This window comes from Stegostoma tigrinum, chromosome 4 (genome assembly GCF_030684315.1).
Source record: "Stegostoma tigrinum isolate sSteTig4 chromosome 4, sSteTig4.hap1, whole genome shotgun sequence".
NCBI classification, from domain to species: Eukaryota; Metazoa; Chordata; class Chondrichthyes; order Orectolobiformes; family Stegostomatidae; genus Stegostoma; species Stegostoma tigrinum.
This window is the reverse complement of record NC_081357.1, coordinates 93,572,317-93,586,618: the sequence shown is the minus strand read 5'-3', so window position 1 is coordinate 93,586,618 and position 14,302 is coordinate 93,572,317. Positions and strand designations below refer to the sequence as shown.

The 14,302-nt window shown below is 41.0% G+C and overlaps 1 protein-coding gene and 1 long non-coding RNA gene across 2 annotated transcripts in view; one reads left to right on the top strand and one right to left on the bottom strand.

Annotated features, from left to right (window-relative positions):
- Positions 1–2,263: 2,263 nt before the first annotated feature.
- The window catches only part of LOC125452493 (uncharacterized), a 31,322-nt gene continuing 19,283 nt past the window's right edge, over positions 2,264–14,302 (bottom strand). Inside the window, exon 3 of the long non-coding RNA XR_007247558.1 lies at positions 2,264–2,360. This is a non-coding gene — a long non-coding RNA (uncharacterized LOC125452493). The remainder of the gene's footprint in view (positions 2,361–14,302) is intronic.
- The window catches only part of si:dkeyp-110a12.4 (pancreatic secretory granule membrane major glycoprotein GP2), a 28,398-nt gene continuing 18,869 nt past the window's right edge, over positions 4,774–14,302 (top strand). Inside the window, exons 1-3 of the mRNA XM_048530993.2 lie at positions 4,774–4,938; positions 12,062–12,150; positions 13,539–13,643. Coding sequence (XP_048386950.1) covers positions 4,863–4,938; positions 12,062–12,150; positions 13,539–13,643 — 270 coding nt within the window. The 5' untranslated portion in view covers positions 4,774–4,862. The remainder of the gene's footprint in view (positions 4,939–12,061; positions 12,151–13,538; positions 13,644–14,302) is intronic.

Here is a 14,302-nt window from a genome sequence, read left to right as displayed (position 1 = left end):
CTCCTGATAGTATCAAAAAGTATATCATTTTAGCTTTTTGCAAACAAGGAACATGCCCATTCAGCCTTCACTGGCAAAACATGCAATGCAGTGTCTGACATTAGACATCATTCTGTAATTAGCCAACATTTGTGTGCTTTATGATAGCTTTGCAAATGTCCTCGTGAGCAAAAGATGAATAGCTTCAACAGACTTGGTCTTTATTATTGCTTTTGTCAAGTTCTGCGTCACCAAATGGTCAAAAATGCATGTCTTTCCATCTTTATCATTCTTTGCTACTTTTTAAAAATCTTCTATGAGACTTATGGGAAATTTACTGAAGACCTGCAGAAAATTTTTAAATGAATGTTGGCTAATTTAGCCCCACCCACCCCATTCCAAACTCCATATCCTTAATGCCCTCATGTAATTGTACAACAATAGCGCAAGGGAATAATGCAGACATTCAAAACTATAGGAAGTTCCAGTGACATAAAGTAAATCTGAAATGAAAAGTACCATTGAAACTTCACACAATGTGATGTCTATGGATTTGCTCTTAATTTCAGTTAGAATGTCAAGGATGTTCATCACCAGGTGCAAGGTTCATTGACAAAACTAACACTTCATTTTGGAAAACTGTCCCATTTAAGCAAAGTTTTGTTGGCTAGGATGCACTAATTTCCTCATGATGGGGAATTCTTAACTGTTTCACTAACTCCTGCAGACCTATTTTCCGGGGGTTACACTAAACCTTGCACTGCAAGCTTTTTAGACAGCATTCAATTGCCTCATCCTTGCATTGTAAACTGTAGCTTGTAAACTGTTGCTTTGGGACAGCACGGTGGCTCAGTGGTTAGAACTGCTGCCTCACTGCGCCAGGCTTGATTCCACCCTTGGCCAACTGTCTGTGTGGAGTTTCCACCGGGTGCTCCAATTTTCTCCTACATTCCAAAGATGTATACGTTTGGTGGATTGGCCATGCTAACAGGCCATTTTCGGCGATGTATATGTTAGGTGCGTTAGCCGAGGGAAATGCAGAGTTAGAGGGCTAGGGCAGGGGATTGGGTCTGGGTGGGATGCTCTTTGGATGGTTGATGTGGAGTTGTTGGGCCAAATAGACTGTTTCCGCATTGTAGGGATTCTGTTTTAAAAAAAACAAATTATTTTGTGTATGTTTGTGTCTGATTGCTAAACTTAACGTACATTGATGTTCAAAAAATGTCTGATTTTTTAAGCTTACTTTTCACCCTCAGTTGTCTTGTGTAATTCAGTAACAGGAGTGGAAAATGAGTGTAGGTATGTTCCTGTGACTTTTGGTCTCTGAAGGGAGGCAGATTAACATAAACAAGGAACCATAGGAAATTTTAGTCTTTAGCTTTTAAAGATATTTCATTTTATAGGCGTTTAACAAACACAATAGTGAACTATCACATTTTGAAGAAACCCAGTAACATTTTTATTGCAGCCCAGAGATCTATGTACAGCTTCACTATTACACTGACACAAAAAGCCGCTTTGGCATGTCAGCCAATTCTCCCATGTATAAATCTAAGCAGTGAATGAAGTTAATACTTGCCAGTGATGTCTCAGTCTGCAATTTATTCAAGCCATTGCACCTGAACAATTAACATTAAATCTATGTGGTTTCAGCCATTAAATTAAAACAAAAAAAAATCTCATCCATTGATTATATTTCAGCACAAAAGCTGTAACTTGTGAAGTAAAACCTGCCCAAACAAGAGCTGTTCGTAATGTTTTCAGTGTTCAGGGGATAAATCATTACTTAAACTGATTTTAAGGTTGGATCACTTCCCATCAATATACATCGATTCTGGGAATTGTACCATTGTGAAGTTGCTATTGTGACCAGATAGTAGCAGACTTTCAACAGGCAGCCCTTGCACACATGTTTGTCCACATGGGCTGAAAGTGTAAAACTGCAATTTTAAAAGTCCCATAACAGACTCTGGATATATGTTAAAGATCGTTCAATATTTTGAACACCCAAATTAGCTCTATGGCAGTCTATTATGTGATAACTAAATAGCCTGTTATTACTGCCATGTTATTGTTGAATATTGTGTAAACCATGGCTCAATCATTGACAGATTAACAAATGGAAACTAAGACCATCCACTAACAATAGCTTTGATTGTTACATTTATTTATGAATTGTCCCCAGTGAATTCCCACTCTTTAGGCTGCCAATGAAAGTAACATTCATTCATTCAAGTACAGGTCGAACCTTTTAGTGCATCTTGCATCTTCATCTTGCTTTCTTGCTTGTGGAAATTTCATCACATGACTTGCTCCCACACCTTCATTCTAGCCAACAGTCAGCCAACAGATGCTTCAGAGGCAGTGCTTTCTTATGCCAACTGGAAAGCAAAGGGCTCATTAACCAATTGACAAATGCTTGCCTGTCAGCCAAACAGCCATTTTCTCCCCTGTTTTAATTATTATTAAGATGTGGTAAAGAGATGTTCAGAAAAAGTGACAAAAAAGACAATTTTTTTTGATGCCCCTGTGATTTTCCCCTGGTATCTCTGGTGTTGGCAACCCTACACGCTTTCTGTTTCCTATATTAGCAGTCAATGGTTGTCTTTCCATGGGTACTGATGCCGTCTCATTCAAATTTGTCACCATAACCACCTCAAGTAAAAAACAGCACTTGACCAGCGGTCCTTGCATAGCCGCTATCCTTTTGCCTGTCACCGATTTCCCTTCTGAAAAGTTGCTGCACAGGGGCTGCTGAATAAGATAAGAGCATGTTTAGGGGCAAGATACTGGTATGGATAGAGGATTGGCTGACTGGCAGAAAAGGAGAGCAAGGATAAAGGGATCTTTTTTAGGATGGCAGCCAGTGATCAGTGGAGTTCTGCAGGGGTCGGTGTTGGGACCACAATTATTTATGTTATATATAAATAACTGGGATGAAAAAACTGAGAGCATTATTGCACACGTTTGCAGATGACACAAAGATAGGTGGAGGGAAAGGTAGTATTGAGGAAATTGGGAGACAGCAGAAGGACTTGGACAGGCTAGTAGAGTGGACAAAGAAGTAGCGGAGGGATTACAGTGTGAGAAAATGTGAGGTTATGCAGTTTGGTAGGAAGAATAGCGGCATAGAGTATTTTCAAAATGGGAAAGGGCTTTGGAAATCTAGTAGGTTCAGTTGGTATATAGGAGGCAAATGCAATATAAGTATCCATATCAAAAGGGCGAGAATGCAAGAGCAGACATGTGCTGCTGAAGTTGTAAAATGTTCTTGTCAGACCATATTGAAATATTGTGACCAGTTTTGGGCCCCGTGTCTAAGGAATGTTTGGCATTGGACGGGTGTAGTTTTGGGCTTAAGCGTGATGTCTTCAAACCAGTCTATTAAGGGTTAATCATTGAGGGCTAATTGTTCATGGCAATGAAGAATTGAAGAAAAATGGAAAATACATGAAAGTAAGCTCTCACCTTCCACTTTTGATAGGAAAATCTTAACACCCAAAACTCTGCTGCCCAAGTCCTAAACTTATCACCATCCCTGAGCCTACTGAACCTACACTATGTCCTGGTTAATCGACTTCATAATTTTAAATTTTGTTTTTAATTTCCACTATGGCCTTGTGCCTCCCTAATCCTGCATTCTTCAATGCTACAACATTCCAAAATATCTGCACTTCTCAGATTCAGTCCTCTTCAGTATTTCTGATTTTCATTACCCAACATCAGTGGCTGTGTAAACTGCTGCCTAGCTTGCATTGCTACATCTTGCTTTCCTTTTTCACACAGGTTAAAATATAGCTTTTTAATTGAGGTCATGTTTTACGACCTCCTTATGCAGCACCATTTAATTTTATTTATTTATGAAGCACTTTAGGATATTTTACTGTGTTAAAAGCCTTTTATATAGATGTACACATATGTACTTATGTATGTTGTGGATATACACAGTGAAAGCAGGCAGGATCTTGGTTTCACGTATCTCAGTTTAGGGCACTGGAGTGTTGACCTGGGCTTTTTTTTAATTCAGTCACAGGATGAGGACATTTTTGGCTATGCCAGCATTTATTGCCCATCCCTAATTGAGCAGAGGGCAGTTAAGACTCAAGCACATTGCTGTAAGTCTGGAGTCACATGTTGGCCAGACCAGGAAAGGATGCCATTTTTCTTCCCTAAAGGGCAGTAGTGAAGCAAATGGGATTTTGCAACAATTGACTCGTGGTCATCAGTAGATTCTTAATTCAAGGTTTTTTTAAAATTGAATTCAAGGTTTTTTATTGAATTCAAATTCCACCATCTACCAGGGTGGAGATTCAGACCCTAGTTCCCAGAACTTTGCCTGGGTTTTTGGATTAAAATTCCAGCAATAATGCAACTAGGCAATCACCTGCTTCTTTGTGGTGAAGTCTCTGAAGTGAGGCTTGAATCCTGCTGTGAACTCCATGTGTCTAACAACATCTACAGACGGATTATTAATTCTTCTTGGGGGCTTCCTTCATGTTCCTAAAAAAGCAGTGAGGAAGCAGTGCTTAGAGCTTCTCTGCCTGTCTGTCAAATGCCTTTGTCTTTGCTTAGCATGATGTAAGCCTGGAGAAAGGTCCTGTGGAGCCGATGCTGTTTGTTTCAATGAATGCCTTGTGAGAGTTTCTCTGTGTGTATCTGTTTCCAGGGTCTCCACCAGCTTGTCCTATTCATTTTTGGAATCTTCTTAACTGGATGTGGTCCAACTGGGTAGCTAAGACTTATAAAAAGAAATCCACCCATGATTTATGTGTATTTTCAAGGGAAGGAGAATTGAGCTGATTTGCAATGTAAAGGAGAAACTGATCCTTTACTCAGTGTCCAAACACTTTACACCAAGACTGTGCATTTAATGCAGCACTCCAATGGCTCACTTAAACCTGCTGTTCGTATTGGTACTTTTCCCAACATGGACATTTTCACTTCCTGATGCAGCAAAGGGTGAGTACTGTGATAAAGTAGCAACATGTCGCTCCCAGCTATTTCCACAAAATATAGTGAGCAATCCCAAAACTTACCAACATCCTGGAAGTGGCTTCAGATTGTGTCAGCCCCTGCCACCTTCAGTTCCCTTCAGCACAGACAACAATTCTTTTGATTTTGGAACCTATGTCTGATCAATGCTTTACCCATTTTAGTTACCTATTTATAAACCATAATTATTCATCTTATTATTTATCTATGTTTTTATATGTCTGTGTTTATGTATCTAAATATCTTTCTAACCTCTATCTTTTAATTTGCAGTAGATAATTGCAAATGGGTAAGCTAATTTTTTTGCCTCAGTATTATGGAGTGTTTCTATGTTTGTCAGATAAAGTTATCATTAGATGATGGTCTTCACCTCTAAATTGCATTCTTTTCAATAACTTATTGAAGGTCAGGGCACATGGATGTATTTACATTGCATGCAATTATTAAATTTATGTATATTAGGAAGCAGGAATTCCAAAACACTGATTGCAGGTTTACAATCAATGCTTTGCACTGAATGATTCAGAAGCAGTCATTCCAATGCAGTGAATTTTGCAGATACAAGGATGGTGTCGGAGCGAGGGACAGGGTTTAATTCCTGGACCATTGGAATCAGTACAGATAGAGGACTGAGTTTACTGACATGACAGAAAATACCATGAAGGAGCTGATGCCCAATATTGTGAGGACAGGGTAAAAGAATGGAAGACTTGCACCTTCCATGACTTGAAGATGTCCAAAAGCACTTTACAACTAACAAATTACAAAACTGAAACGTGATCGCTGTTGTTGGAAGTTCTACAGCAAAACATGCAAATAGCAATATGATGAGAATAGAATTCTATGATTCTATGATAATGACTTGCTAATATTTGTCAGAACACTGGGAGATCTGCTTTTCTTCAAATGTGTCAAGTTATCTTTTACATCCACCTGCAAGGCAGACAGGGCCTCTGTTTAATGTGTCCTGACGATAGCACTTTGGACATTGCAGCATTTCCTGAGCACTACACTAAAGCATTAGCTTTAGTTTGTCACGCCTAGGTCTGCAGAGTGGAACTTGAATCGTCAACCTTCTGACGCAAAGGTGTGAATGTATATTACCGAGACAAGACTGATTTCTCCATACATTTCACCTGCATCTTTCCTGTAGGGGGCCATACACTTTGATTAAGGCCAGCATTGTTCAACCATCAAACCTGGGACAAAAATTTCTTAACACAGGAATGATTTTAACGATCGTTTGTGTTGTGATTTATGTGAGCTTGTCTAGTTTTTGGATCATACCTTCTCTGTTTCACCCTGCCCCTTTCTGACTTGCAGTTTTATTGCATGATTCTGCCATTGTTTGTGAATAGGGGCAGCACAGTGGTTAGCACTGCTGCCTTGTAGAACCAGAGTCCTGGGTTTGATTCCATCCTTGGGCAACTGTCTGTGTGGAGTTTGCACATTCTCCCTGTATCTGCGTGGGTTTCCTTCGGGTGCTCCATTTCCTCCCACAGTCCAAAGATGTGCAGGTTAGGTGGATTGGCCATGCTAAATTGCCCACAGTGTTCAGGGATGAGTGGATTAGGTGAATTATTGGGGGACGGTTCTGGGTGGGATGCTCTGAGGGTCACTGGGCCAAAGGGCCTGTTTCCACACTGTAGGGATTCTATTTGATTTTAATATCACATACATTCTGTCTGTGATCCCCATGTGAGCGCTGATATAACAAGATAATGCTGCCATCAAGCTTATTGTTGGAGAGTGTCCTCAGTAATAGGAGTACAATGTGCGATTGCTTGGACAGAGTGACGATTTAGGACACCCAGTATGACTTCATAAGAGATAACACAGTGTGCAGTGGGAGGAAAATAGCAGGCCAGGAAGCGTCAAAAGAGCAGGAAATTTGATATTATGGGTCTCAACCCAAAATGTCAACTTTCCTATTTCTCTGATGCTGCCTGACCTGCTGTTTTCCTACAGCTCCACACTATATTGTCTCTGAGTCCAGCATCTACAGTTCTTGCCATCTCTGCATGACTTCACAAAAGGTCATGTTTTATAAACTTGAACGTAGTTTTTGAAAATGTTGCCAGGTTAGTGGACAAAAAAGATATCTACATTGACCTCCTTTTTAGACCTGGTTCCTCTGTAAAATCAGCCCCTCTGGCTTTTGTGAGAAATGGATTCTAAACTGCTGGAAGCATATAGGCACAGTGTAGTGATGGATGAACTTGGATCAGTTTGGAGTCTGTCACAAGATAACCTAATTGTATAAGACAGGCTGGATGGAACAGACTCTTTGTACTGCCATTGTTTGTGTGTTCATTTGAATAGAAAACTAACATTCTGAGTGATTGCTTCATGAGTGCTGATAGGCTCAGCCAGCTTAATCTAACATAATGTACTGTGTGCTTCATGGATTTTGTTGTTCAGACAGGATCTCTGACGTTCAGCCTGTTCAACAACAGCACTTTGCATTTATATAGTGCCTCTAGCACCATAAACTGTCTTAAGGAGTACTTCATAGGAGTATCGTCAAACTAAATTTGTCACCCACTTACATACGAAGACATTAGTACAGGTGACGAGGCAGGCTGTAAGGAGCCCTCTGATAGAAGAGAGAAAGAGACAGAGATGTTTCAAGAAGTCGGAGGGAGGAAGTGGAACACTGGATCTTTGACAGAACAGGCAACCCAAAAAAGGAGGGTACAAGGGAAAGGCTTTGCCAACTCAAGACATCTGCTGACTGGCTATTTATGGGGCATCTATTCCTGAGTGTCATTGGTTGCCTCCACAAAAATAGCCTTGTGAATCTCCTTTCCTTTTCCAGACACTGGGTTCAAACACAACTTCTTTGAATGACTGCTTGGAAAGATTTTGGAAGATTTTCACAAGCCACTCCTCTATCTGCCTGTTTACCTCCAATTCATTGATTATGTGTCTTTTGTTGCCCTCCCTTCTTTGAACTACTGAAGGATGGGCAACAAAATGCTCAAGATCTGAACCCATCCTCCAGTATACATTCATCTGTCTCATACTCTCAAGCTATTGCCCTTCTGTCTTACCTCTTTCATTGCTAAGGTCCTGGAGTGAGTTTTTTTTTGCCACTGGCATGTCTATCTTTCCTATAATCAGTTTGGTTTTTACTGCATTTTACCGCATTAATCTACCTCTAGCCTAGGTAACAGACAACCTCATTCTGGATTGCAGCCATGATATGTTATTCCTCCTTGCTCTCTAAGACCTCTCATTGGCATTTAACAGTGTTGGGCACACCATCGGCCTCCACTGTCAGTTTTAAACATACCCCTCCCTGGGATTGCTATGACATGGTCTACTCTTATTTATAGAAGAGTTTTTGATTTATACAGCATCTTTTCATCTACACAGGACATCCTAAATGCTTTACAGCCAATTAAGTATATTTTGAAGTGTGCTTACATTTTTTTAAATGTTAAAGTTAATTTGGCACAACAAGGACTCATAAATACTGGAAGGAGACCAGCTTATCTGGTTTAGTGATGTCAGTTGAGGGATAAGTACTGGGCAGGACTTTGGGAGAGCCATCTTCTTTTAAACTGTCCAGTGGGATATTTAGGAGGGCAAATGGTTTTCATGTCTTATCTGAAGGATAGCATCTCTGACAGTGTAGCATTCTCGAGTGAAAGTACTACCGAGTCAAAACTGACACGTTGTTAGTTCCGTGTTAGAGATAATGGGAACTGCAGATGCTGGAGAATCCAAGATAACAAAGTGTGAAGCTGGATGAACACAGCGGGCCAAGCAGCATCTCAGGAGCACAAAAGCTGACGTTTGGGATTAAGGGTCTAGGCCCGAAACGTCAGCTTTTGTGCTCCTGAGATGCTGCTTGTCCTGCTGTGTTCATCCAACTTCACACTTTGTTGTCTTACGTTATTAGCTCCTCTTGTATGTTGCTCCTCAGCAACCTCATTTGTGGGCAGCGGGTTGGTTCTATATGTATCTTAAAAGTTCACAGGTGCCATAGCTGAATATAGAATACAAAAACAACAAAATTATAAAACACTAAATAGGTCTGTTTGGAGTACTGCAAACAGTTTTGGGCACCACATGTTGAGAAGGATTTAAAGAGGGTTCAGGCAATATTTCCTAGAATGGGACCAAACTGAAATACTTCAGTCACATGGAGAGACTGGAGAAACCTTTTTTATTGGATCAGTTCCATTAGTTCATCTTTCTGTTTTTTAGCTTTCCGAAGGGACCGCTCTCTGCATGACACCCTGATCCACTTTTCAACGACCCACAATGCCTCCTCCCTTTTATCTGGCTCCTTCCCATTTAAACATGAATGATTCAGCAGCCGACCTTTATTTCCTCCCATCCCACTGTACAGAGCCTCTCAAACACCTCCAGATGAAATACTGATTTACTTGTACTTCTTCTCATTCCATTTAATGAAATTGCCATTCTCAATGCAGTGTCCTCTACATTCAGGATACCAAATGCAGACTGGGTAATCAACGTGGAATTTAACCATTTTGAAATAAAAAAATACTGTCCCCATTTTATTAAACAACAGATTCTGGTAATGATTTATGCTTCATTTTTAACTCTTCTGTGAATCCAACTATTGTTTCATGCATTATCATCCTTTTGTCATTTAATCTTTCTTCCCTTCCACTTGATCACAGTCTATCCCTTTTGTTCTTCCTCCAATCCTCTTTTTCCCTGCTTCATACATCTTCAATCTTTTCCAGCTCTGAAGAAAGGTAATTGACCTGAAATCTCTGTTACTCTCTCCACAGATGCTGCCTGACCTGTTGAAAATTTCCAGTATTTTTGGTGTTTATTTCAGATTTCCTGCACCCCAGTATTTTGTCTCCAAATTCAAGAAACCAATATTATTCTCCATACAGCAGAGGTCAAGGGAGTTGACACCGACCTTGTTCAAAATTCCTAATGTTTTCAATAAAGTATGAAAAAGTGTCCAGAGCTAAATATAAGGTCATTGGCAAATATACCAGGAAAAAAAACTCGCGTAAAATCAAAATACTGTGAAACTGGGTTCTGAAAAAGAGTTTTACGGAACTCAAAATGTCAGTTCTGTTTCCCTCACTTCAGATGCCTCCAGGCCTGTTGAGTTTCTCCCACACTTTCTGTTCCTATTTTGGAAGAAACTTTTTTTCAACAGTGAGGTGTAATGATCTGGAATATAGTACCTGACTTGATGATGGAAGCAGATACCACAATAACTTGGGAATTTGGGAATTTTTAAGTGGGAAATTTTGCAGGCCTATTGGAAGAGTGAGTGCAAGTAAGATTAATTGGATAGCTCTTTCAAAGAATTAATACAGACACAGTGAGCCAAGTGATCTCCCTCTGTTCTGTGTCATACTCAGTGACACTTAGTTCAACCTCTCTAACATTTCTCTCAGCTTTCCTGCTGTATTGGATGCCTGTCAACAATTTCTTGGTTAATCACAATTTCCTTCAGCTGTACATTGGAAAGTCCAATGGCAGTCATTATTGCTAAGTTAAGCAAAGTCATGTGGTATGGTGGCTCAGTGGTTAGCACTGCTGCCTCACGGTACCAGGACCTGGGTTTGATTCCAGTCTTGGGTGATTGTCTCTGTGGAGTTTGTATGTTCTCCCCATGTCTGCATAGGTTTCTGCCAGGTGGTCTGGTTTCCTCCCAAAGCCCAATGCTGTGCAGGACAGGTGACTTGGCCATGTTAAAATTGCCCCATAGTGTTTAGGGATGTGCAGGCTAGGTGGATTAGCCATGGGAAATGTGGGGTTATGGGGGTAGGGTGGGGTCTGGATCTAGGTGGGGTGCATTTTGGAGGGCCCATGAAAACTTGATGGGATGAATGGCCTCTTTCTGCACTAAAAGAATTCCATGATTCTCGGAGTGTTGGCAATGTTGACTCCTCAGTTATGACTCAAACCCCCACATTTTTCTTTTCTGAAAACACCTCCTCTATTCATGCTGCTCCACACCTCTATTCTTATCTCAATCCCATTACTGCTGAGCCAATACATTTGACACTGCCAGACTCCAATGGCCTTCTTGCTGGCTTTCCAGCATCTGCCCTCTGACATACTCAAGGGTAACTGCCTACACATTGTTTGCAGTTTTGTCCTCTAACCCATCGTCATCATTCCCACCAATAGACATGAGCTTTCTGCCCCCCCTCCCAACCTTTACCTTTTCCCCACCTCACTATCTTCTCTGCTTCAGTCAAGAACCGAACAAAATCAAGTGCCTTTATCAACTTCAGAAACATAGAAACATAGAAGATAGGAGCAGGAGGAGGCCATTCAGCCCCTTGAGCCAGCTCCACCTTTCGTCATGATCATGTTTCATCGTCTAACTCAATAGCGTAATCCTGCTTTCTCCCCATAACCTTTGATCCCATTCACCCCAAGTACTATATCTAGTTACCTCTTGAATACATTCAATGTTTTGGCATCAACTACTTCCTGTGGTAATGAATTTTACACGCTCACCACTCTGAGTAAAGAAATGTCTCCTCATCTCCTTCCTAAATCATCTATCCTGAATCCTCAAACTGTGACCCCTGGTTCTGGACAGGCCCACCACTGGGAATATCCTCCCTGCATCTACCCTGTTCAGTTCTGTTAGAATTCTATAAATCTCTATCAGATTCCCCCATTTTCATCTGAACTCTAGTGAAAACAATCCCAACCTAGTCAATCTGTCTCCATACGTTAGACCCACCATCCCTGGATTCAGCACATGCTGAAACTCTATTAAGATCATGAAGTAAAGTACCTTTTTAAAGTGCAGTCATTATTGAACAGATGGCTTTATAGGTAGCTTTGCTTCATGTGATCTCAAGGGCTGTTTTTTGATCACTAAGTTCTTTTCTACACAGTTCTGAAGAAGAGTTGCACTGAACTGAAAACGTTAACTCTGTTTCTCTGTCCACAGATGCTGCCAGACTTGCTGAGTTTTTCCAGCATTCTCTAAGTTCATTTAACATTTCAAGTATCTTTCTTTATATTTCTGTGCCTGGTCAGACCCCTGCTGCTGCAGAAGCCACACATTTCTTGTACACAGTTGATGTACAATAATTAAACCTATATTCTGTTTCTATAGAAATCAATGAAACAGTGATGTGCACCAAGGACTTGATAGAAGTGGAAATTCCCAAATATTTCTTTTTAATGAGGAGTCCTCCAGTATATGTAAGTAAATGACTAATGAAAGAACAAAGTGATCAAGATAAACACTGTAGTGAATATATAAATATGCGACTGAGTTATCTCCCTTATGTATGACATTCACTTCTTACTGGGAAGTCTTCAATATATGTTTTCTAATTTTGTTTGATTACTGCTCGGTAGTAAAGGATCGAAAAAATTAATTTGAATACTGTGTAAGGCTGTTCTCCTGATTTTACAAAAGCATCAAGACAAAAATTGTTTTCATTTGTTAATGAAAACTATTGTGAGAGAGTAAGCTGATTTTTTTTTTGTTTAGTGGGCCATTTGATTTTCTTTTAACCTATTTGGTAATCAGACTGCTCAGAGATGTTATTACACACCTCTGGAGCAGGTTGGACATGAACCTGGTCCTCCTGGCTAAAAGGTAGGGATACTACCACTGCAACACAAGAATCCTCAAGTGAGCTATCTGATTTTGTTTTAAATGGACCTATTTTTCTCATCAACCTGCTCAGAGATGTTATTACAGACCTTTGGAGCAGTTTGGACTTGAACCTTGGTCCCTCAATCCAGGGGGAGAGACACTGCCACTGCACCACAAGAGGAACCTTTGTGAGCTAGCTGATAGATCCTTCAGGTAAATTAGAAACACCTAATACTCCTCGTTATGGAAGGATCTTAAATACCCAGTCTGTGACTAAACAGCGATGAAAAGTCATGATACAGTGCACAGTGTATGGGTTTAAGCAGGAAATTTGTCAGTTGAAACCATATGGATCCATAAAGAAAATTAAACCTCCATTGAAAAATGTGCAGTTATTCACGAGATTCAGGGACAGACAGTTCCCAAGACAGCAGACCCACCCTGGCTTAAAGAGTCCCATTAAACACTTGGGTGGGGGCAGGGATATGGGTGCATGCTAGAGATGAACTCAAGTCGTCCAGGGAGCAATTCCTCAGAATTCACAGGTGTGGATGAGTCCTGAACTGGGATGGTTAGTAGGCCCACTTCAGTTCTTTGAGGCTTTTCCCTCATTTTTTTAGATGCAGTTAGGCCCTCTAGCCCTAAGCCTCAACTGCTTCACCTTCCAGTCAATCCCAATAGCTTGTTATATCTCCATGCCAACTCATGCTACCTTCACTGCACCAGGAAAGTGCTGGCAAGAAACCTGCATTGCTTCCACAGGATGGTCCACTGGTAATAAGTGCCTTTATTTCTTCTACACATTTAGTTTGGTTTTAGTTGGTGAGTTATTGAAACATCCTTTTGGTTTGATACATAAATTCAACATGAAAAAATGCCAATCTTAAATCACTGACAGATATTCCAACAATGTGACAGTAAAAGTGTTGGTTTCTGAACATTTGCAGTTCCCGCTGGACTTAATCAAATCTTTGACTACTTTCAGATTTGGGATTTACATCTGAATAATCCTGAATGCCATGGTTTGGAGACTGAAGATTTCTATGTATTCAGAGTAAAGACCGACCTTTCAGACTGTGGCACCATCATGGTATAGTCTCTCTGACTTCTCACAGCTGTGTTTTGATAATGAAAGATTGTCAGAGTTACAGGAATGCAATATTGACTCACGGTTAACATCAATGCAGTGATATTATTCTTCCCTCATAAAATTAACAAAACCTTCGGGACAGACAGGAGTAAGCAGGTAACTGTTCTTGATAATGGGAACTGCAGATGCTGGAGAATTCCAAGATAATAAAATGTGAGGCTAGATGAACACAGCAGGCCAAGCAGCATCTCAGGAGCACAAAAGCTGACGTTTCGGGCCTAGACCCTTCATCAGAGAGGGGGATGGGGGGAGGGAACTGGAATAAATAGGGAGAGAGGGGGAGGCGGACCGAAGATGGAGAGTAAAGAAGATAGGTGGAGAGAGTGTAGGTGGGGAGGTAGGGAGGGGATAGGTCGGTCCAGGGAAGACGGACAGGTCAAGGAGGTGGGATGAGGTTAGTAGGTAGCTGGGGGTGTGGCTTGGGGTGGGAGGAAGGGATGGGTGAGAGGAAGAACCGGTTAGGGAGGCAGAGACAGGTTGGACTGGTTTTGGGATGCAGTGGGTGGGGGGGGAAGAGCTGGGCTGGTTGTGTGGTGCAGTGGGGGGAGGGGACGAACTGGGCTGGTTTAGGGATGCAGTAGGAGAAGGGGAGATTTTGA